This window comes from Dipodomys ordii, unplaced genomic scaffold (assembly GCF_000151885.1).
Source record: "Dipodomys ordii isolate 6190 unplaced genomic scaffold, Dord_2.0 Scaffold18, whole genome shotgun sequence".
Taxonomy (NCBI): Eukaryota; Metazoa; Chordata; class Mammalia; order Rodentia; family Heteromyidae; genus Dipodomys; species Dipodomys ordii.
Genome location: NW_012267234.1, coordinates 8,008,125 through 8,033,140, shown reverse-complemented (window position 1 = coordinate 8,033,140; position 25,016 = coordinate 8,008,125). Strand labels below are relative to the sequence as shown.

The window sequence follows — 25,016 nt, the reverse complement described above, 5'->3', positions numbered from 1 at the left end:
GAGGGAGGGAGGGAGGGAGGGAGGGAAGGAAGGAAGGAAGGAAGAAAGAAAGAAAGAAAGAAAGAAAAAGAAAGAAAGAAACAAAGAAAGAAGGAAATGAAGAGAAAGTAGAGCTAGAGCTAGATACCAATCAGTGGCTCACACCTGTAATCCTTGCTACTCAGGAGGATCATAGTACAAAGCCAGCCTGGGCAGGAAAAGTTCATGAAACTCATCTCCACTTAACCACCCAAAGGCCAAAACTGTGGCTCAAATGATAGAGTCCTTGAGCAAAAAAATGGTAGAGTCCTTGAGCAAAAAAAGCTCAGGGACAGTCCCAGGCCCTGAATTCAAGCCCCAGGACCAACACACACACACACACACCACCACCACCACCACCACCACCAAGTAAAAAGGGTTTAACAAATGAAAATTAAATTAAATTTCTTATTTGTTAAAAATCAGCCAAGCTGGGCACCAGTGGCTGATGCCTGTAATCCTAGCTACTCAGGAGGCTGAGATCTGAGGATCATGGTTCAAAGCCAGCAGGAAAGACCATGAGACTTTTATCTCCAATTAACCATCAGAAAACCAGAAGTGGTGCTGTGGCTTAAGTGGTAGAGCACTCACCTTGAACTGAAGAGCTCAGGGACAGCACCCAGGCCCAGAGTTCAAGCCCCATGATTGACAAAAAATAAAGAAAAGGGGAAAATAAAAAGAATCATATGCACAAGGTGCCAGTGGTTCACACCTATAATCCTAGCTCCTCAGGAGATTGAGATCTGAGGATCACAATTTGAAGCCAGCCAGGGCAGGAAAGACCGTGAGACTCCTATCTCCAATAAACCACCAGAAAACCAGAAGTGGCACTGTAGCTCAAGTGGTAGAGCGCTCGCCTTGAGCTGAAAGCTGAGGGACAGCGCCCAGGCCCAGAGTTCAAGCCCCACGACTGACAAAAAAGAAAGAAAGAAAGAAAAAGCCAGAAGTGGCACTGTGGCTCAAGTGGTATCCTTGTACTAGCCTTGAGCACAAAGAGGCTCAGGGACAGCATCCAGGCCCTGAGTTCAAGCCCCATGATCAACAAATAAAAAATCATACACATCCGTGTCCTTTGATTTGAGTGTCTTTATCCCCTTGGACACAAGGATTCCCCTTGTTTAATTTTATCCTAAGAAATATGCAGATATTCTAGAATAATTTATATGCATAGATCATCACAACAGCATTATTTATAAAAATAACATTATAAAGCACTTAGTATGTATCAGATAGGAAGAAGCACTTATATACATATTGATTCAGTTATTCCTCATAACAATCTTTTCAGCTAGGCAGCAATCTGAAATCTCATTTTAGCAAGATGACAGTGGATCACATCTATAATTCTAGTTACTCAGGAAGATGGGATCTGGAGGATCTTGGCTCAAAGCCAGTCCAGGCAGAAAAGAACTTTAAAATATTGCTCTTGAAGAACATTTCATGAAATAAGAGTAGGGGTAGAGTGGTGTACTATATTTAAGAAGAAGAATATCAGCTAAGCACCAGTGGCTCACACCTATAATCCCAGCTATTCAGGAGGCTAAGATTTGAGGATTGCAGTTCAATGCCAGCCAGGGACTCTTATCTCCAATTAACCACGCAAAACTCAGAAGTAGCACTATGGCTCAAGTGAGCACTAGTCTTAAGGGAAAAAGAGCTCAGGGACAGCACTTAGGCCCTAAGTTCAAATGACACACACATACATACACACACACACACACACACACACAAAACCAGAAGACCCCTGAGCCAGTGGCTCAAGTCTGAAATTCTAGCTATTCAGGGGGCTGAGATCTGAAGACTGAAGTTCAGCCTGAGCAGAAAAGCCCTGAGACACTATCTCTAATTAACTAGAAAAAAAAAAAAAAACTGGGCTGGAGCAGTAGAACACCAGTCATGTCACAAGAGAGTACAAGATCCTGAATTAAAGCACTAGTACCTACAAAAATAAATAAAAAACAATAAAATTAAAAACCAGTATAAAGCATTGAAGATACGGCTCAAGTAGTAGAAGACCATCCATGAGCAAGAAAGGAAGCCAGAGCACAAAGCACAAGGCCCTTAGTTCAAGCCATAGTACTGTAACCACAAAAAAAATAAAGCAAGGGGCTGGGAAGATGGCTCAGTGGTAGAGCGCTTGCCTTGCAAGCCTGAGGCCCTGGGTTCGATTCCTCAGCACCACATAAGCAAAAAGAAAAAAGAAGGAAGTGGCATTGTGGCTCAAGTGGTAGAGCGCTAGCCTTGAGCTGAAGAGCTGAGGGACAGCGCCCAGGCCCAGAGTTCAGGCCCCACAACCGGACCCAAAACAACAACAAAAAATAAATAAATAAATAAAGCAGAGCAACTCAGTGGCAAAGCGCTTGCCTAGCAAGTACAATGTCCAGGGTTCATTCCCCCATAACAAAAGACTGACCAAAAAAAAAAAAGTTGGGGCTGGGAATGTGGCTTAGTGGTAGAGTGCTTGCCTCGCATGCATGAAGCCACCATCATTTCCCCCCCCACACTCATCTTAGGTAGATTTGAGAGTATTTAAGTTTTCTCCTTGATGAACATATCTTTTTAGGCCCAAGACAGGGACTCAAACTCAGTACTTGCCACTTTCATTCACTGACTAGTGCTCTACCAACTGAACCACACCTCCAATACCTTGATGTACATATTCTATCATCATCACAAGATTAGTTTCCTTTTAAGCATTTAGTGAGACTAGAATCACACTGGCCAAAGCCCATGAGACACCTAGCTATCCACACACTTTTCTTCTTCCTTCCAGGATTATTTGTTTCCCTTTCACTTTTTGCATATTTTTTTAAATCCTTAAAGTCAAGAGGCATAGTATAATGTACAGTTATTGGGCTGGGAAATGTGGCTTAGTAGTAAAGCCCCAGGATTGGAATAATAATAATAATAAACAATTCTTTATTGCTAACTCTAAAGTACCATCAGTTTATTTTTTTTTGCTGGTCCTGGGGCTTGAACTCAGGGCCTAGGCACTGTCCCTAAGCCTCTTTGTGCTCAAAGCTAGTGCTCTACAACTTGAGCCATAATGCTACTTTGGGTTTTTTCTGAGTAGTTTATTGGAGATAAGAGTCTCACAGACTTTCTTCCCCTGGCTGGCTTTGAACCTCGATCCTCAGATCTCAGCCTCCTGAGTAGCTAGGATTACAGGTGAGCCACCAGTGCCCGGCTCCCTCCGTCTATTTTTAGTCTTGTGGATAAACTATATGTGCAGCCAAAGTTTTTGCAAGCAGAGATAAAAAGCGAACAGTATAATCAAGTGCCTCTGGCAACACAGTGCTAAGGAATACAGGGAATTCTAGGCTCACTTAAGCACTAGTTCTGCATGGCTAGATTAAATTCACAGTAATCTCTCCTTTTTGTCATTTCACCTAGAAACTCTCTTTTCTACCTCATAAGAGGGAAAGGAAAATAGGGATCTACTGGAATCTCTCAGGCTGTTACCAGAAGACTAAATGTGGTATGGAAGCTACCTTCCTCTTACTGGCTGTTCTTTTTTTGAAGAGCTTGTTTACAAATTAAGCTTAAAGAAATCTGAAACATCAATGGATAAAAGCCATTTTGGTATGCTGCCTGCTGCTTAGAATAGAACACAAAGAATGACAGTGACAGGAAAGAAGGGTCCTGTAAGTTAAGGCATAAAGCTTTAGAACTGCCCCCCTCCAGACCCCCATAGTCTAGAGAAGTCTACTTCCTCACTGATGCCTTTAAACAGGCTTATGACGAATAGCTTGGAGGTAAAACACTACTACCTCCACCACCCCACCATCACCCCACCTCTACTTGTTCTTTTCAGCAGAATAAAAGTCTCAACATTATTATTTTTTCTTTGCTAAGTTATAAGTAATGATACTGGCACCAATCAAAACACTGACTAGCCAGTCACCAGTGGCTCCTGCCTATAATCCTAGCTATTCAAGAGGCTGATACCTGAGGATCAGGGCTCCAAGTCAGCCCAGGCAGAAAAGTTCCCTGAGACTCTTATCTACAATTAACCACTCAAAAGCCAAAGTAGAGCTGTGGCTCAAAGTGGTAGAGCCCCATGATCGACAAATGCACACGCACACACACACACGCACACACGCACACACACACACACACACACACACACACACACACACACACACACACCCTAAGTCAGGCACTGGTGGCTCAGACCTTTAATCTAAACAGCTTAGTAAGCTGAGATCTGAAGATTGAAGTTCAAAGTCAACCTAGGCAGGATAATCTGTGAGACTCTTATCTCCAATTAACCACCAAAAAACCAGAAGTGATGCTGTGGCTCAAAATGGTATAACTCTAGCCTTGAGAAAAATACCTCAGGGAGGGTGCCCAGGTCCTGAGTTCAAATCCCAGAACCAACACACACACACACACACACACACACACACACAGAGAGAAAACACAAAACAAATCTAACTAAAAACATGACAAAACATATATGAGCTGTGTACCAATTTGTCACACAGAGTAGGGAACAGATTTCAGGGACAGCCACGAACAGATTCAGACTTCTCCCTTCCCCATCCTTTATGCTTATTTCTCTCTCAAGACCAAACAACTTTGGTGAAATGACATCTTCAAACAGTAAGACAGCTCCCTCCTCCCAAAAGAACAAAAGCATGCTCTTCAAATAAATGACACCCACACAATTATCACAGCATCCTACCCCTCCTCACTTTCTCCTACACCCAGCCCTCATACTTACAGATGCAGGCAGCAGCAAGAAGACGGCAGGCCACATAGGGGGGATCACACGTGGGGAAGGAGGGCTGGATGATGTAGTTGGCAAAGGTGATGGCGATGATGGCCTGACTGGTGGGCTCAACAATTAGCAGTGAGGCCCACAGGCGGATGAAGGCAATGAAGCCCCCAAAGGCCTCTAGAATATAAGCATAGCTAGCCCCTGACTTGGTAATGGTGGTCCCCAGCTCTGCATAGCAAAGGGCACCCACAACAGAGAAGAGTCCACCAATGGACCAGACAACTAGTGACAAGCCATAGGAGGCCGTGTGTGCCAATACTCCTTTGGGTGAGACAAAGATCCCTGAGCCAATCATGTTGCCCACCACCAGGCTGATCCCATTCAGCAAGGAGATTTCCTTCTTCAGCTGCACAGTTTCTGAGTTCTCTCTAGATGGCAAGCTGACATCCTCTTCCATCCTGGGCTGGCTAGCTGAGGTGAGGAGGTGGTAGGTAGGGGCAGGTCCCCCATGCTCCCGGGCTTCCATAGCAAATGGTTACTATATGCTTGTATTTTCTGTGGCCTGGCAAAGAAAACTAGTATGTCCAGTCTAAGTCAGTTGCTGGTGAGGGGTCTCCTTAGGGATAGCTTGCCACACATGTAATCAATATGCCTCAGTTCCCACTTCAAGGCACAGGGAAAATGAAGGCAGGCAGATCTCCACTGCTCCTGGAAAAAAAATATAATGATTTAAGTCATGATCTGGGCTGGGAAGGTGGCTTAGTGGTAGAGTGCCTAGCATGCATGAAGCTCTGGGTTTGATTCTTCAGTACTACATAAGCAGAAAAAGCCAGAAGTGGCACTGTGACAAGTGGTAGAGTGCTAGCTTTGAGCAAAAGAAGCTCAGGGACAGTGCCCAAGCTCAGAGTTCAAGCCCCAGTACTAGCAAAAAAAAAAAAACAGAGGTAAGGCATGATCTGGTGAGAATTTCTAATAAGAATCATGTCATGCTGGGTGCTAGTGGTTCACGCCAATAATTCTAGCTCCTCAGGAGGCTGAGATCTGAGGATTAGAGTTCAAAGCTAACCCGGACTGGAAACTCCATGAGACTCTTATCGCTAACCACCAGAAAACTGGAAGTAGTGCTATTGTACAAAGTGGCAGGGCGCTACCCTTGAGCAAAAAGAGCTCAGCACCCAGGCCCTGAGTTCAAGCCCCATGACTGACAAAAAAGAAAGAAAGGAAGAAAAGAATATATATCATATCACTATTACAGAGATGACCAAAAGGAGGTCCTCTATGAAAATGCATAGCCAAATGTCACACACTCACACACCTATTTTACTCTCCACATTGTTCTAGCACAACCAATACTTTGCCCAAATACCCAAAAGAAAGAAGATTACAGAATAAGAAAAGAAGGAGAAAGGACATCCACAGGGTATCCTAATCTGAGACTAAGTCGTTATGGTCTCATTTGTTTCAGTCTTCATCAGCACACTCCTCACTATTACCCTGGGCTACAAAGAGATTCTCCCACAACACTACTCCAGAACCCAACCAAAGCCACAGGCTTCTCTTGGCCATAGATATTGGAAAGCATAGGCATTGGAAAGCACACTGTAGGGAGATGGCAGACACAAACCTGCCACCTTTGGATGGGAGGTTAATCTAGAAACCTCAAGAAAGTTAGATCCCACAGTAATCTACCCATGAAGGATCCAAAATCTGTCAGAGGAAGACAAGAACTTTCTTGACCCTATATCCCATTGTGGCTTTCTCCCTCAGTTCCTTCCTATGTATCAGACTCATCAAACCCATCTCATCTTCTGGAGAAAGGAATATGGTGAGCTGTGTGAGTCTCACCCAGGAGTCACTCCTTGACAGTCAAAGGGATACCTTCCAGGAATAAGAATGTGATCAATACATCAATATTCCCAGAATCCTCTTCTCTACTCACCAAAGATATATGTCCCCGATTCTGATCTCAGAGAGCTCAGAACAAGTTCAGAGCTTCTGTCACTTGAGAGTGAATAGTTCTTTTTTTGGGGGGGAGGGTCCGGTAGTGGGGCCTGAACTCTGGGCCTGGGCGCTGTCCCTCAGCTCTTCAGCTCAAGGCTAGCGCTCTACCACTTGAGCCACAGCGCCACTTCTGGCTTTTTTCTTTTTGCTTATGTGGTGCTGAGGAATCGAATCCAGGGCCTCATGCATGCAAGGCAAGCGCTCTACCACTGAGCCACCTTCCCAGCCCCGAGAGTGAGTAGTTCTTGAAAACTCTGATCTCCACAGCCCCCCACCCAAAATTCCTGCTTTACATGTACTGAATACCCTTCCAGAGTCTGAACCTCAACCCAAGTGAAAAACACTCCACTGGGGCTGAGCGCCGGTGGCTCACACCTGTAATCCTAGAGATCTGAGATCTAAGGATCTGAGGATCACGGTTCAAAACCAGCCCATGCAGGAAAGTCCATGAGACTCTTATCTCCAATAAACCACTAGAAAACCGGAAGTGGCGCTGTGGCTCAAGGGGTAGAGCATTTGCCTTGAGCTGAAGAGCACAAGGACAGCGCCCAAGCCAGGAGTTCAAGCCCCATGACAAAACTCCACTGGAACACTGGTAGCCTTCCCTGGTCCCAGGAGAGCTGAGTCTATTTACACCTGCTTAGATGAGGCTGGGCTCAAGCCATGCAGGTTTCTCTGTGCAGGCATGTGGAAGTATATTTGTATTCACATGTCCTGTCAGGTGAGCTCAGGCATCTGTGGGAACAAATCCAGTAACCAGCTCCCTAACTGTTTATTCATTCTCACGTTGAGTCATATGCAAAGAGATCTAGATTGCCTTTTTCTACCTAACTCAACACAGTGGCCCAAGTGGCCACTCCAACTTCCCTACTTCTCTCAGACCTTAGATGGGGGAGGTCAGCGATTCCTTCATCTCACGTGTAATTTGTTTACAGCTGTCTGATACACTGCGCAGTGGCAGTCTTGGACATGCAGACTTCTTATCTATATGAGAAACAAGGCTCTTGCTAAAGTTTAGAAAAGATTCCTCCTCCAGCCCAGGAGTCCTAAGTAAGAGCAACTGAGGATTCTTTCTCCTCATTTGATAAAGTGGTTACCACTAGGCCAAAGTAATTAAAATTGTTCTTTGACAACAAGAGCAGCAGGTGATATAACACTAGCAAGTTCCCTAAGGCCAAACAGCCAAGTCCCACAATAGCTTGGTCACACAACTCCACACCTTTCCTCTATATTTAAACTCCACAAGCAGAGACAGGTGCCAAGCACCTACATCGTATGACTCTGTGCTGAGAACACAGAAAAGTAGACCATGTCCTTGTAGAAAGACATGAGATCACAAGCTAGCTAGATCCCACCTTTCTCTGACCTCGGCTCTTCCCAGTTTGCATCACTTCCGGTTTTCTAGTGGTTTGTTGGAGATAAAGAGTCTCATGGATTTTCCTGCTGAGGCTGGCTTTGAACTATGATTCACAGATCTCAGCCTCCTGAGTAGCTAGGATTACAGGTGTGAGCCACCAGCACCCGGCTTCACCTAGGGCTTGAACTCAGGGCCTGGGCACTATCTCTGAGCTTCTTTTGCTCAAGGCTAGCACTCTTACCACTTGAGCCATGGCACCACTTCTGGCTTTTTCTGTGTATGTGGTACTAAGGAATCAAACCCAGGGTTTCATGCATGCTAGGCAAGCACTCTACCACTAAGCCACCTTCCCAGCCACTGTACTGACCTTTTACATTAAATTGGACAACATGAAACTATGATAAAATGTGAACTGTTCCTTACCAGGGTTAATGTTGCTGGGAGACAAATTCTGGAAGCACGGAAGAATTAGAGGAAAGAAAAGAGTTAAAAGTTCATTTCACTAGAAGATTAAATACAGTATAAAATATATGTAAAGTATAACGTACCAGTGGCTCATGCCTGTAATCCTAGTTACTTATTGGGGATGAGATCCCTAAGATTGAAGTTCAAAACCAGTTGGGGACAGAAGAGTCCACAAGACTCCATTTCCAAACTAACTAGCAAAAACCAAGCTAGAGCAGGGCACAGGTGGCTCACGCCTGTAATCCTAGCTACTCAGGAGACTGAGATCTGAGGATTGTGGTTCAAAGCCAGCCCAAGCAGGAAAGTCCATGAGATTCTTATCTCCAATAAACCACTCAGAAAACTGGAAATGATACTGTGGCTCAAGTGGTAGAGCACTCACCTTGAGCTGAGGAGTGCAGGAACAGTGCCCAAGCCCAGAGTTCAAGCCCCATGACCGACCAAAAAAAAAAAACAACAAACAAGCTAGAGACATGGCTCAAGTGGTAGAATGCCAACATAACAAACAAGTCAAATAAACAAAAGGCCCTGAGTTCAAGGCAGCAAAAGAAAAAAAGAAAAACAAAAGAAGGAAACACAGGCACCCTCAAGGAGAAAGAAATGCAAGGTTTGGCTTTCTCATGGCACTAGGTAAAAGACTACCATAGAGGTGGGTAAGAATTCAAGTGCAATTTTAATAAGCTACTAAAGGTCAGGTTCAGGTTAACAAAAACCACAGACACTGAGGTTTTTCTCCACAGACTCAGTAGTTACTCACAGGAAACACTGGGCAGGAAACAAGAAAAAAATCCTCCTCAGTAGTGCTGGCCCTGGAAGAAGAAAATGCAAAGGTCTGCCCAAACCCTTCTCCTTTAAAGAACAAAAAATTACAAAGCCCTGAAAAAATATTAGCAAACTCTGTCACTAGAACAGGGTAAAAGAACATAACCAGAGAAAATTGGACAAACCCTTTATGTTTGGGAGAGTGGAAAGGTGGGAAGAGGCAGGAAATTCTGCTCAAGACCATTAGAGGTATCTTCTATCTAGGAGAGAGAATCACCCAAAAAGTTCTACCCTGAAGACTCAAGAAAACTTCCCAAGACTGAGGCTGAACCAGAGAGAACTTCTCGGCTCCCCACCATCATGTTGGCAAGCATCCAGGAATAACCAATGGCAGCCTGCCAGAGTGTGGTAGACTGTGCATGGAAAAGAACTAAAGCCAAGGGCAGAGTATAAACACTGAGAAAAAGTCTTCCCCCAAGCAAAGCAAAGCAACCCTAAACCCAAGAGGGTTATAAAGGAATTACAAGAGGGATCTGAAGCAAGGTTTACCTAAGGTAACCACAGCAACAACAAAACCCAAACAGAACTCTTCTCATGGGCTCAAACTCCCTAACCAACAAACTAACAAAAGAATTTATTCCCCAGAATGAATAGATAGCTCAGTCTTCTGTTCTATATACAAAGTCCAGCATTCAATAACCTGTTACAAGCAATAGTACACACACACACAGAGAGAAAACTACTATCAAGAGGCAAGGTAAGCCAGGTGCCAGTGGCTCACACCTGTAATCCTACCTACTCAGGAGGCTGAGATCTGAGGATCTTGGTTCAAAGCCAGCCCAGGCAGGAAAGTCTGTGAGATTCTTTTTGTTTTTTTGGTGTTGTTGTTGTTGTTCGTGGGGCCTGAACTCGGCCTGGGCGCTGTCCCTCAGCTCTTTAGTTCAAGGCTAGCACTCTACCACTTGAGCTACAACGCCACTTCTGGCTTTTTCTGCTTATGTGGTACTTAGGAATGGAACCCAGGGCCTCATGCATGCAAGGCAAGCACTCTACCACTGAGCCACCTTCCCAGCCCCAAAGTCTTGTTTCTTTTCTTTTTTTTTTTTTTGGTCAGTTGCAGGGCTTGAACTCTGGGCCTGGGCGCTGTCCCTCAGCTCTTCAGCTCAAGGTGAGCACTCTACCACTTGAGCCACAGCACTACTTCCTCTGTGAGATTCTTATCTCCAATAAACCACCAGAAAACTGGAAGTGGCGTTGTGGCTCAAGAGGTAGGGTGCTCACCTTGAGCTGAAGAGCGCAGGGACAGCGGCCAGGCCCAGAGTTCAAGATCTATGACCGACAAAAAAAAAAGAAAGAAAGGAAGGATGGATGGAAGGAAGGAAGATAACAAAAAAAAATTTTTTTTAATGAGGAGTCAAGACCTGTGTTGCACACTTGTGGTCTCAGGTACTTAACAAGGCTGAGGTGGAGGATTTGCTTGAGCCAGGAGCTTGAAACCAACCTAAGCAACATAACAAGATCCTCGTCTAATAAAACGTTCTTTTTCAATCCCAACAACATCCAAAAATTAGAAATAAAATAACTATAATTAGTACATTAAAAGTAAGGTGGGGAAAAAATGTGGAATTTTAGCAGAAGAAAACTATTTAAAACAAAATGGAGGGGCTGGGAAGGTGGCTCAGTGGTATAGCTTGCCTTGCATGCATGAGGCCCTGGGTTTGATTCCTTAGCACCACATAAGAAAAAAGAAAAGAGGGCTGGGAAGTTGGCTCAGTGGTAGAGCACTTGCCTTACATGCCTGAGGCCCTGGGTTCGATTCCTCAGCACCACATAAGAAAAAAGCCAGAAGTGGCGCTGTGGCTCAAGTGGTAGAGCGCTAGCCTTGAGCTGAAGAGCTGAGGGACAGCGCCCAGGCCCAGAGTTCAGGCCCCAGGACCAGACCCAAAATAAATAAATAAATAAATAAAAATAAATAAAACAAAATGGAAAAAAGCAAAAGTAAAACAGGACACAATATTTAAGAGATATAGGACAATATCAAATGGTCCAAGGTAAATATAAAACATTATGTAGAGCTGGGAGGTCAGTGGTAAAGTGCTTGCCTAGCATGCATGGAGCCTTAGAGTCGACATCTCAGTACCACATAAACAGAGAAGCCAGAAGTGGTACTGTGCCTCAAGTAGTAGAGTGCTAGCCTTGAGCAAAAGAAACTCAGAGACAGTGCCCAGGCCCTGAGTTCAAGCCCTAGGACTGGCAAAAAAAAAAAAAAATCACTAAACACTATTATGTGTCTTTAACTGCTTTAAAATACAACTGATACTTAAAGGAAAAAATAGTACCAATACCACAAAGAATAGGAAGACTTGAGAGAATGCTGTTGTAAGGTTCTTTTATTACATGTGAAGCAATGTAATATTATTTAAAGATAAACTGTGATTAACGACTTATACAGCTTGTGTATAGCTTGAGGCCAGCCTGGGCTATAAGACCTTATCACAAAAAAAAAAAAAAGAAAGAAGGGGCTGGGAAGGTGGCTCAGTGGTAGAGCGCTTGCCTTGCATGCATGAAGCCCTGGGTTCTATTCCTCAGCACCACATAAGCACAAAGGAAAAAGCCGGAAGTGGCACTGTGGCTCAAGTGGTAGAGGGTTAGCCTTGAGCTGAAGAGCTGAGGGACAGCGCCCAGGCCCAGAGTTCAGGTCCCACAACCGGACCTAAAAAAAAAAAAAAAGAAGGAAGGAAGGAAGGCAGGCAGGCAGGCAGGCAGGCAGTCACTCAAAGCCTGGTGTGGGTGTCCCATGCCTGTAATCCTAGCTATTTAGGAGGCTGAGATCTAAGGATCAAGGTTCAAAACCAACTTTGACAAATCCAAAAGACTCTTATCTCTAACAAGTAAAAAGTTGAAATTGGAGGTGTGTAAGGTCCATTCCTGGATGGCAAGCAGACCCTGCCCAGTACCTGGGTTACCTAGGCAACTGGGATACCTGGAAGAGGTCACATCCGAATCCAGTGAAATCACAGATGGATCTGATGTGGCCACACCTTTCTCCAACCGGGTGCCACCTCCTCTTATCCGGTCCCACTTCCCTTTACTTGGCCACACCTTTCCCCACCCCTACCCTAGATAAGGCCTAACCCAGGACCAGAGGAGACGCCCTCTTTGCCAGCTGCCAACCTGGCCTGGTCCCAGCAGGTCTACTGAATAAACCTACCCTTTACCTGAATACCATGTGCGTGGTGCTGTTCTTACTCGGCTACCTCTTTTTAAAAACCTAACAAGGTGTAGTTCAAGTGGTAGAGAATCAGATTTGAACCAAAAAAATCTAAAGTAAGAGCTCAAGGCCCTGAGTTCACACATACACACACACACACACACACAGAGGAAGGAAGGAAAGAAGGAAGGAAGGAAGGAATGGAGGAAGGGAGGAAGGGAGGGAGAGAGAAAGGGAGAAAGAAAGGGAGAGAGAAAGCTAGAAAGAGGGGCACAATAGTACTCACCTATTATCCCAGCACTCTGAAGATTACACCAGGACAATCTTAAGTTTGAGGGTAGTCTTAGCTGTATAAGACTCAATTTAAAAAGAAAAAAAAAAGGAAATAAAAATAAGAAAAGAAAGCTGGATTATGGATTTATTTTGAGGAATAGGTAGCACTTTGTGACTGATACAAATGAATTCAAAACTATAATGTAGTCACAATAGCTCTTTGCAATTTTTTTTCACTCTGGCAAGTACTCTTTAGGAAGAGATCTAAAGATATACTTTATTTATACATTATAATATTTATATAGTACTCAGGAGGCTGAGATCTGAGGATTGTGGTTCAAAGCCAGCCCAGGCAGAAAAATCCCCATGAGACTCTTACGTCCAATTAACCACTCAAAAACCGGTTTGGCACTGTGGCTCAAGTGGTAAGAGTGCTAACCTTGAGTACAAAGAGACTCAGGGACAGCACCAGGCCCTGAGTTCAAGCCCTACAACCACAAATAATAATGTACATTGTAAACTACAGAGCTGAGTACTGGTAGACCACTTCTTAATCCTAGCAACTCAGGAGGCTGAGATCTGAGGATCAAGGTTCAAAACCGCTGAGGCAGGAAAGTCCATGAGATTCTTATCTCAGTAAACTACTCAGAAAAAGCCAGAAGTGGTGCTGTGGCTCTAGTGGTAAAGCCTGAGCTTTGAGCACAAGAGGCTCAGGAATAGTGCCCAAACCCTGAGTTTAAGCCCCAGGACCCACAAATAATAATAACAAGAACAACAATAAAATTACAGTGTTATATAACATTAATACTGATACATAACTAATGTAAGCTATTTTTTTTTCTTTTGCAGGTACTGAGGCTTGAACTAGGCCTAGACACTGTCCCTGAATTCCTTTTGCTCAAGGCAAGCACTCTACCATTTAAGCCACAGTGCCACTTTGGCTTTTTCTATGATTAATTGGAGATAAGAATCTCCTGGACTTTCCTACCTGGGCTGGCTTCAAACCTCCATCATCAGATCCCAGCCTCTTAAGTAGCTAGAACTATAGGTGTGAGTCACCAGTGCTGGCTTAAGCCATCTATTTTTACTAGTGTTGTGTTCATATGCAGATAACAAGTTTTTTTGTTTTGCTTTGTTTTTTGGTTGGTCTTGAGGCTTGAACCTGGGCCTGGGCACTGTCCCTGAGCTCTTCAGCTCAAGGCAAGCGCTCTACCAAGCCATAGCTCCACTTCTGGTTTTCTGGTGGTTAATTGGACATAAGGGTCTCACGGAGTTTCCTGCCTGGGCTGGCTTTGAATTGTGATCCTTAGATCTCAGCCTCCTGAGTAGTTAGGATTACAGGCGTGAGCCACTGGCGCCTGATTAATAAGTTTTATAAATCACAAAGGCCAAAAAGAGTCAATAAAGACAGCAATGATACTCACCTGCCACCAAATAAGTAAAAATCACACTCTTATAGGCCACTTCATCATAAATGGGTCAATTCTGAGAAGAAAACGAATTCACTACAGCAAGGGCTAATTCCACTTGTCTGTTTTGGCCATTTAATTTGCAACAAAGAATAGGTGTAACCTGCCAAAAAAAGAGAGAGAGAGAAAAAATGGATCTAGTAAGCAGCAAAATGGTCATTTCCCTTTGTAAAATCTAAATTTATAAGCCCTCAACTGCTGAGTTCCATCATATCCACAGGGCGTATGACTGAAGTAATCAACTCAAATATATCAGAAAGAGCTTGAAAATTTCAAATCATGCATGTTAAGGCAGCTAGTTGTTCCAGGACCTTGTGGCTCATGAGCACATCATTGCTTAACTTTTGTAGAATTTTCTTCTGCCAAAAGTTCCAGGGAGCCGGCTGCTGATGGCTCACACATATAATCCTAACTACTCAGGAAGCTGAGACCTGAGGATCATGGTTAAAAGCCAGCCTGAGTAGAAGTAGAAAAGTCACAATAAGACTTTTATCTCCAATTAACCACTCAAAACCAGAATTGGGTCTATGGCTCAAAGTAGTAGAGCACCAGCCTTAAGCAAAAAGAGCTCAGGGACAGCATCTAGGTCCGGAGTTCAAGCCCCAGAACTAACATTAAAAAAAAAAAAAAAAAGCTGGGCATTGGTGCCTCACGCCTATAATCTTAGTTACTCAGGAGACTGAGATCTGAGAATCGCAGTTCAAAGTCAGTCCAGGCTGGAAACTCCTTGAGACTCCAATAAACCACTCAGAAAACCAGAAGTGACACTGTGGCTAATAAAGTAGAGCACCTGCCTTGAGCTGAAGAGCTGAGGGACAGCGCCCAGGCATAGAGTTTAAGCCCCACGACCAACAAAAAAAAAAAAAAAATAAGTTCCAGGAAGATAGGTCACTTAATTGGAATACACTTTTTTGGTCTATAATAAAAATACATCCACAGCCAAATAAAGGAAGGAGGTACAGGTGAGGGAGATACTGGGAACTAGGCTTGAAAGAAGTAGCAAATATAACAAGTCATGTAATGTCTGAGACTTCAGTCAGGAAGCAAAAGCCATCCATGTACAATCACAATGGGACCTTAGTAATATAGACAGCCTGGGCCATTTCCTGAAGGACAGGCAAAGAGGTGAAAAGGCTCTTAGGAAGCAGTTACAGATTTAAGTCCACGGCTCCTAGATCTTCAAACAGGGGAGCAGCATCCCAGAAAGAAGGTAACAGATGTCTGGCTGCGTTCTGCCATGATGCTGTTACATTAGCTGGCTATGGCAGTAGGTTTTTTCACCCTGATCAAGGGCAGAGACTGAATTCTTTTTAACTGTATCACCAAGGACATAGCCCAGTGCCCAGGAGAAGTTCCCCTAAGACATCTATGAAATGAGATGCTGATTCCTAATTATTGACCATTATAGAATATGGTAGTCAGACTCTCACTCAAGGCCACTCTGTCTCCCTCGCACTGGCCATGGCCTTCACTCAGGGTCTCACACACAGTCCTCTCATACCCTTTGTTTTCTTTTTCCGCTTTCACACGTGTGGTCTCCCGCACACTCAAGGTCTCCCATACACTCAATTTCCATTGTTAGCATTATGCCCCGAGAATTCCCGCCCTACAGCTGGCCACTCCCTCTCTCCGCCCAGATCTACCTGAGCACCTACTTCCTGCCCCCAGACCCTCCCACTAAGTGGATAGGGACAAGTGCCATGTGCTCCCTCTCCTGGGGGGGGGAAGAGAGGGTGAGAGAGAGAGAGGAAAAAAAAAGAGAGAAAGAAAAGCTGGGCACTGGTGACTCACCTGTATAATCCTAGCTACTCAGAGGCTGAGATCTAAGGATCATGGTTTGAAGCCAGCCCAGGCAGGAAAATCTGAGACTCTTACCTCCACTAAACTATAATAAAAAAAAGCCAGAAGTGGAGCTCAAGAGGTAGAGGTGCTAGCCTTGAGCAAAAGAAGCTCAGTGACAGAGCCCAAGCCCTGAGTTCAAGCAGGATAAACTTAAGAAAAGGAGGCCTGATGAATGCAACTCAAATACTTAGAAACTTAAGAATGCTATTTTTGCTTCAAAGAGAGACAACTGAGGGATGCATTTCTCACCCAAGGATTAACTGACAGGATGCCCCAAAATGCAGATAGCAGGGCACCTGACCTGTTTTATGGCAACATGCATTCTTACCTGGAAACACACCAGGTGTGGAAACACACCAGGTGTGGTTAGAGCAAAGACAAAGAACCTAGCTTTGCATAACTTGAAGGCAGACCCACTGCCTTTACCCTATAAATACTCCAACAGTCCAAGGAGCTGTATGTGTGTCTCTCTGGTTGTCTCTTTATGTGTGTATGTCTGTCTCTCCTTGTGTGGGTGGGTGTGTGTACGTGTCTGTGTTTGTGTCTCTATGTTCCCTATGAGAGCACCCATACTCTGCCAGAGTGTGCCCCTGCCCTTCAGTCTGCTTTTTTGTCTGTCTGCCTCGTTTATGTACTCAATAAAGCTCTGCCAAGTTTTCTTACCACTGTGACTTATTCTTATTCTATGATTGAAGTCAAGAACCCTAAGTGAAGAGTTTCTATATTTAAAGGGAAGCTTCACTAAACCTCACCTCCATCCGGTGACAGGAGCAGCAAAAAAGAAAAGAAAAGAAAAGAAAAAGACAGTGTTTCCTCTTTCACACACAAGCTCTCCCCCCCACCCCAAATCACCTTTCCCCAAACACACTCAGTCCCCTCACACCACGTGTTTCCTCTTTCACACACGTGGCTCACATTCAGGGTCACCCTCACTGCCCGGGCTTTCTCTCACACGCTGTTCTTCCCCACATTCGGGGTCACATTTTCAGTGACCCTCACACCAGATGAGTCCTTTTTCACACTACAGTCCCCCCCACAGTCACCTTCACTCCAGTTTATTCTCTCTCTCTCTCTCTCTCAGGGTCTCACATATTCAGTCCTGGTCAGTCACATATTCAAATCTGGTGTTTCCTCTTCCGCACACACGTGGTCACCCCCATATACAGGGTCTCCTCCAGTCCAGTCTCCCACATACCCATTTTTATTCCCCTCTCTCTTTCACCTCTCCCAATTCAGGATCTCTCACATTCAATAGCCACCCCCACCCCCACCTCCCTCCCCCTCCCCCCTCACACACAGTTCCCCCCCTCACACACAGTCTCCCCACACACACACTCAGGGTCTCCCCCACTAGTAAAGCTGAAGCCTAGGGGGAAAATGAGGTACGACCAGGAAACAGGAAATGCAAAGCTATTCTTTCCCTGAAGATGAAGGGAACAAAAGTCCTTTTGGGGGGAAATGAAGCAGGATAACTTCAGGCAAGTGAGGCCTGGTGAATGAAGGCAGCTCAGAACTAGGGTGTTTAGAAATAACAGAAGGGCCATCTTTGCGTTCCTTCCTGAGGACTGCATTCCTCGCCCCCCAACAATGAACACTTGTGTGTCTTCCTGAGAAAAGTCAAACTTAAGCCACCTGCCCCAAAAGGCAGCTAGCAGGGCGCCTCAGGGGCTCAAGGACAACGATCCGCGTTGTGGCAGGATCTGTTGGAGGCATTTTTAGCCAGGAAAGTCAAAGAAATAATGCCAGGGGTGCTCAGAGCAGAGACAAAGCGCCCAGCTTCGTGTAACTCGTACAGCCAGACCCCCTGCCCCCCCCATAATCCCCAAGAGCTGTGCCTCTCCCTGCGGACGCACCACGGGTACTCCGCTAGAGTGTGTCTGTCTGTCTGTCTGCTGTCTGTCTGTTTACTCAGTGAAGCTCTGCCACGTTTTCTCACCCTCCGTGGATTCTACTCTGCGATGGAAGGCAAGGACCTTCGCTAAACCTCAGCCGCGGCCGGTGACAAAGCCACCATCGGCGCGCGCGCGCGCGTTCTCTCTCTCACACACACACGCACGCGCGCGCGCGCACACTTTCTCATCCTGCGGGTCTCCCGCCCTTCTGGCGTCCCCGGCCCCCGCCGCGTCCCTCACTCGTTTCCGGCCCGCATCCAGCACCCGCGCGCGCGCGCAGCGGCGGCGGCGGCGGCGGCGGCTTCCGAGCGTTCGGCTCCCCCTCCCCGCCTTCCTCAGGAGGCTTAGAGGCCCGACCCCAGCCCGGCCCAGCGCCCCGGCGTCCCGCCGCCCCGGCCGGTTACCTCCCGGTGGCCAGGCGCCTCCTCCAGGATGCTCCGTAGCGCGGCCTCCGCGGCTGCTCAGGCCCCGCCCCGCCCCGCCTGCTCGGGTCCCGCGTCACCGCCACCCGATCGCTGCCCGGCGAGCCGCGTCCGGAGCCGACTCCGCGAGGGAGCCGAGCCGCTCTGGGCCCCAGGGGCTTCCGGACGCCGAGGCGGGGCCGATGGGCGGCCGGGACCCAGGGGACAGATGGGAGGCCGGGCCGGGGGAAGAGATGGTCGGGCGACCCTGGCTTGCAGTGGATCCAGCGGGACCGGGTGGGTCACCGACCTCCGCATCAGGATACTCGACTGGACACCTGTCCTGGGCCGGGGCCCCATGCCCGGGAGACCCCGGACAAGTTCACACAAAGCTCCCTACCCACACCTGCCCCACCCAGGGACTGCCCAGGGACACCAGGAAGACCACCCAGCACCTCCCAGACACCCCTAGCCACCCCAGACCTTCCTGGGACACTGTCCTGGTCTTGCCTAGCCCTGCTGATGCCCCCTACTGTACCCTCTAGTCCTCCTCTTCTCCCTCTGCTTGCCCTTCCTCACTCTGTCTAGGGTCTCTTGACTGCATGGACCCCTCCACCCTCCCTCTTAGATTCCAGCCCTGACGGGTGTCCACGCTGCACACACTCTGGTTGGTCTCAGATCACACTCAGACCCTTGTCCCCTCCACAGAGCGCATAAGCCAAAAATGACAGCACCCTGGCTTTTCATCCTCCCCCCTCCCCAGAGCCTGCATCCCATCTCCCTAGCTCGATAGCCTACAAATCTCTAACCTGCTCCTGCACCCATCCCACAGTAGGGATGCTTCTAAAATACAAATTGCATTGGCTTCATATTTCCTAAAAAAATAACCTTTCCATCCTCCTCCGTAGAGATCTAGGGACCCATTCTTGTGCTACCTTCATCCTGTCCTTTGCCTAAAACACTTTCAAAAGTGTGTGTGTGTGTGTATGTGTGTGTGTGTGTGTAGGGGAAGCATATATATGGATCAATTGTCTGACACTTTACCTCCAGAGGGGGCAGAAGGGACACTTGTCACTCATTGGCCACAACTGGCCATAAAACCTGGGGTCAGGGGCTCACAATGATAATCCTAGCTACCCAGAAGGCTGAGATCTGGGGATGGTGGTCAGAAGTTAGTCCAGGCAGGAAAATCCATGAGACACTTATTTCCAGTTAACCAGCACAAGCTGGAAGTAAAGCTGTGACTCAAATAGTAAAAGCACCAGCCTTGATGAACAAAAGAGCTAAGGGATGGTACCCAGGCCCAGAGTTCAAGCCCTGTACCAGCACCAAAAAACAAAAACAAAAAACCTGCTGGTCCCCAGATTTTTTTTTTTAGCCCATAGTGGGTCTTGAACTCAGGGCCTGGGCACTGATTTTGAGTTTCTTTTGCTAAGACTAGCACCCTACCACATGAGCCACAGCTCCACATCTGGCTTTTTTTTTTTTTTTTTTAGTATATTGGCGATAAGAGTCTCACAGACTTTTCTGCCTGGACTGGCTTCAAACCATGATCTTCAGATCTGTCTCCTGAGTAGCTATGATTACAGGTGTAAGCCACCAGCCGCTAGCTTCCCAGGTTTCTTTACAATCTCATAGTTAAATCAGTCAATCAGCTGAAAATCCACCATGTGTGAAACATTACTAAATCAGATGTTCCCCCAATAACCATCAGTGTTTGCTCTTCAGGACCATCCTTCAGATCACATTTCTTTGTCCTCAATCTTCAGATGAGGGGAGTGAGGCTCAGGGGGATCAAGGGCATATCCCAAGCTATTTGTTGGAGCTGGTAGAACAAAGATTTGAACACAAGTCTGCTGATCTTAAAGTTTGCTGACTCCACACTCTGCGCCTGTGAAACTGAAAGTGGCAGTGCGACTGAAACAGGCAGGTAGCGTCCGTGTCACAAGCGTTGGCATGAGTGGGTATCAGGCTGGCAAGGTCCGAGTATGAGACTTCTCTTCGTGTTGTCCTCCTTTCACTGAGGCCAGAGCTGGGCCTAAACTTGTGTCTACCAGCCTCACATGACTGACTCCCTTTCTCGTGGCTATTTCTTCCAAGTATAGCCTAACCACATCATTGTAGCAGGGGCAGTAGGAAGATTTAGGGTGCCCTCTAGTGGCCAATGTTGAATTAAAGTCTGGAGTCCAGACTGGCAGGCTCAATGGGAGGACAGGAGTCAGGGTTCCTACCGCCAGGCTGGCTTACAAATTTCCTACTGGGACCCCATCCCTGTGCATACAACCTTGTCTGACTCTCTTTGCCCATCTTCAATTGTACCATATTTTGGTCGCGGTCTCTGCTCTCTATCTCTGCCCAAATCAGTTTCAGAGTAGTCTCTTCCTCTCCCACATTCTTTCCCAAAGAAGGCCATGTAGCAGGCAGATGAAGTGAAAATTCCAAGTCAGTGACATCTTAAAGAAGCTCTAGCCATGCACCGATGGCCCGTGCCCACAATCTCAGCTACTCAGAAGGCCGAAATCTGAGGATCATGGCTCAAAGCCAGCCCAAGGCAAGAAAGTCTGTGAGACTCTTATCTCCGTTAAACACCAAACAAGCCAGAAGTGGAACTGTAGCTCAAGTGGTAGAGTATCTTTGAGCACAAAAGCTCAGGGACAGACCTAGGCTCAGAGTTCAAGCCCCATGACTAGCACAAAAGAAAAGAAACTCTAGGTTTAAGCTGGGTGTCAGTGACTCATGCCAGTAAGGAGGCTGAGATCTAAGGATCACAGTTTGAAGCCAGCCTGGACAGGAAAGTCCATGAGACTTTATCTCCAATGAACCACCAGAAAACTGGAAGTGGTGCTGTGGCTCAAAGTGGTAGAGCACTAGCCTTGAGCAAAAAAAGCTCAGGGATAGAGTTCAGGCTCTAAGTTCAAGCCCTACAACCAACAAAAAGAAAGAAATGTTCTCTTTACCTGACTTAAGTAACTAACTCCTCTGTACTTCACCTTTATAATAACAAAGAAGGGAGTGGGGGCTGGCCAGTTACTGGTAGCTCTCACTTATAATCCTAGCTACTTAGGAGGCTGAGATCTGAGGACCTTGGTTCAAAGCCAGCCTAGGCAGGAAAGTCCATGAGACTCTTATCTCCAATAAACCACCAGAAAACCAGAAGTGGAGTCATGGCCCAAAGAGTGCTAGCTAGCCTTTAATGAGAGGTCAGGGTCAGCACCTAGGTCCTGAGTTCAAGCCCCACAACTGACTAAATGATAGAATGCAAGTTTTGAAAGGGGACTAAATGATAGAATGCAAGTTTTGAAAGGGAAAAACTCAGAACATTCAGCCCCAAGTTCCAGTTCCTAGTACCAGAATGCATGCATGCACAAGCGCGCGCACATATGCACATGCACACACACACACACACACACACACACACAGAGAATGAAAGAAAAAGGAAACTCTAGGTTCAGAGACTTGTAAGCTTGGAGAGGGAAGGCGCTAGGAAGCCTAACCAGGGTGACCTTCAGAACTGTCTTTACCTCACCTCTGAAGTATGTAGAACCTGCTGACCAAGAAGGGAGATGGTCCAGATTTCAGTTCTTCCCCCAAATAAAAACTGGACCAGGAGGATGAAGCCCAAGGAGGTAGACAAGGACGGAGTTCCAGTGCTGAGACCCCAGTGCAGCCCTGATTACCGACCTCTCCAGCACTCTTAGACCTCCACCACCTCCCGCCCCTCATGCTCAGAGAAGCCCAGGGCAGCTTACAGCATTCAGAATACTTTTATTGCCAGAATCGAGGTACAGCCTGTTCAGAGTCCCCTGTGGGACCCCCCACTTGGGAACAAAGGGAGACAGATGTTGGACATGTGCACAACAGGGGAGATCCAGTGCCACAAAAATGCTGTGGGAGAGTGGCAGAGTCCAGCCTGAAGGTGTCTCTGGAACCCCAACCTAAAGGTTGGACCCAAGTTTGAGGTCACAGAAATTTCACCATCAGCACCATTCTTCCCATCAAGGGTCCTTTGATCCACTTTTTTCTTCTTCTTTTCACTGCCATAGAGGAAAGATAAGAAACTGCCCCAGATGCTTCACAACCTAAGACCCAGAACCTTGAATGGTCAGTTCCATTAAGGCAGTTCCCTGTTATCATGGGAAACTGCAGCATCCCTGGGCTCTAGGATCCTGGCCCTTGAAAGGGCCAATCCCTGCAGGTTAAATATCATTCAGTGGAAACAGGTGCTTGGCAGGAGTCCCATCATCTCTTAGTACTGTGCCAGCCCAGCTGGGCACTAGAAAGACTCTAGGGCAGAGGTCAGCAGGGTGGTGGGGTTTGCACACAGCTCAGGATAGCTCTGAGCAATCGTGGTTGCTTTGAGTTCCCTTTCTTACAGGCACCTAGAAGAAGAAAGCACTGGGTCCTGCTGTCCTTGGACCACAGAGCCAGAGCCATAGGAGGCAGCTTTAATACTGGAATCCATAACACAACCAAACAGATCAGGACTCCTGAGAGACAGCCACCAGAACTGCTGCCCATTCCATAAGTAGGCTGTTTCTGGAGATGAGAGGTAGGAGTGGAGTGAATGTCCCAAGACCTGGGAACCACGGAGAAGACCTCCAAACTGACCCTGCCTGCAGGGGAATACTGGGCTGTCCAGCAGAGAGGCCACGAGGAAGCCAGCAGCTCCTGCCACCCACAACCAGTGGTAGGCCAGAAGCCAGTGTATGGGAAGAATCACCTGAAACCTTTGCAAGCAAGGACCACAGCTCAAAAATAACCCTCACAAGAAGGCCAGGGTCCAGTGGACAAATGTAGGAAAGTCCATGGGTTAGCAGGACTGCATAGTCCCCAAATTGAGGAATGGGGTCAGGTGCCAAGTAACCCACCCTGCTGAGCCAGTGTGAGGTCACAGCATTTCATTCTATCAAGGATCCCTCGAGTCCACACTCTTTTCTTCCTTCCCCACTGCCACAGAAAGATAAGAAAGAACACTTCCCCCAGACACATCACAGTCCAAGACCCAGGACTTTGAATGGTCAGTCACAAACTCTGCTAAGTTTGTGGGCCAAGAGAAGCCCCGTGGCTGAGCCATCCAGTAACTTGAGCCTGGCCCAGGAATCAAGGCCCAAGGAGCACACGTTTTAGGTAGGCCAGGGTGGTGGCGTTGGCTAACATTTCAATGTGCTCGCTGCCAGGCAGTTCCTGCAGTGACACCTGCTGCTCCTGGCGATTCTGCCAAGATCGACACTGTAGGGAGCTCTCCAAGTTCACAGTCCCATCACCATCACCAAAGCAGATTTTCGGATCCCGGTCGGGGAAGTTCTCATAATAGAAAGACTCTGGCGTGGGCACACCAGTCCCATAGAGGCAATGCAGCTGCACACCTGGTGGCACCATGGCTTCAACCAGCCCTTCTGTGTCCTGCCGCATGAGCCAGCCATCTTCAAAGCCAATGTCCTGGAAGAACCGGTGGTAGTCCCGCAGTGTATAGTTGGTTGTGGGTGTATGCACAAATACCTTGTCAGGTGACCAGGTATAGTTGTAAGGTAACAGCCAGCTGGTGGACACAGCAGACCGCTGCTGCTCGCGGATCTTCAATGGCCCAATGACAGGGATTCGATTGTTATCTCCTGCAGGGAGAGGGCTCTGGTCAGATTATGCCCAGCAGGGCAAACTGACTAAGCAGCAAGTTTACCAGTCAGCAGCCTAGTTAACACTCCAGAATCTCAACACTGTCAATCATCATAACTCCTATCTGCATTGCTTTATATTGTTTCTCTTTATTTCGGCTCCATTTAGGAAGAACACTTCCAAGCCCTACTGTTTCTTTCTTTTTTTGGCAGTCATGGGGCTTGAACTCTGGGCCTGGGTGCTGTCCCTGCACTCTTCAGCTCAAGGCGAGCGCTCTACCGCTTGAGTCACAGCACCACTTCCAGTTTTCTAGTGGCTTATTGGAAATAAGAGTTTCATGAACTTTCCTGCCCGGGGCTGGCTTTGAACTGAGATCCTCAGATCTCAGCCTCCTGAGTGGCTAGGATTACAGGTGTGAGCCACCAGCGCCCGGCCCCTGCTGTTTCTTTTAGTACCTCATCAGGGTTTTTTGCTGTTGTTGTTTGTTTTGTTGGTCATGGGGCCTGAATTCTAGGCTAGGGCGCTGTCCCTCACCTCTTCAGTTCAAGGCTAGCGCTCTACCACTAGAGCCACAGCGCCACTTCTGACTTTTTTTTTCTGCTTATGTAGTGCTCAGGAATCGAACCCAGGGCCTCATGCATGCAAAACAAGCACTCTACCACTAGGCCACCTTCCCAGTCCCTCATCAGGGTTTTAAGCAGGACCCATTGCCGAGTGATTTATGTCTCCTCATCCACAAATGGTCCCTCTTCTGGTATGCCATCATGCCAGCGGGCACCAGCCTGAGCTATGGTGAAGCATCCAGATGCTACATTCCTCTTTCGTCTTACTCTCTGAAATTTTTTTGGGGGGGATTGGTCATGGGGCTTGAACTCTGGGCCTAGGCACTGTCCCTCAGCACTTCAGCTCAAGGCTAGCGCTCTACCACGTGAGCCACAGCGCCACTTCTGGTTTACTGGTGGTTTGTTGGAGATAAGAGTCTCACAGAG

The 25,016-nt window shown here is 47.0% G+C and overlaps 2 protein-coding genes across 2 annotated transcripts in view; both read right to left on the bottom strand.

Moving 5' to 3' along the window:
- Positions 1-18,480, bottom strand: part of Slc7a6 (solute carrier family 7 (amino acid transporter light chain, y+L system), member 6) — a 39,732-nt gene extending 21,252 nt beyond the window's left edge. Inside the window, exons 1-4 of the mRNA XM_013012668.1 lie at positions 18,418-18,480; positions 14,235-14,382; positions 12,824-12,894; positions 4,745-5,449 (exon numbers count right to left, since the gene is read on the bottom strand). Of these exons, the coding sequence (XP_012868122.1) occupies positions 4,745-5,267 (523 nt within the window). The 5' untranslated portion in view covers positions 5,268-5,449; positions 12,824-12,894; positions 14,235-14,382; positions 18,418-18,480. The remainder of the gene's footprint in view (positions 1-4,744; positions 5,450-12,823; positions 12,895-14,234; positions 14,383-18,417) is intronic.
- Positions 18,481-22,163: 3,683 nt separating this feature from the next.
- Pla2g15 (phospholipase A2, group XV) overlaps positions 22,164-25,016 on the bottom strand; it is an 18,146-nt gene continuing 15,293 nt past the window's right edge. Inside the window, exon 6 of the mRNA XM_013012603.1 lies at positions 22,164-24,026. Coding sequence (XP_012868057.1) covers positions 23,515-24,026 — 512 coding nt within the window. The 3' untranslated portion in view covers positions 22,164-23,514. The remainder of the gene's footprint in view (positions 24,027-25,016) is intronic.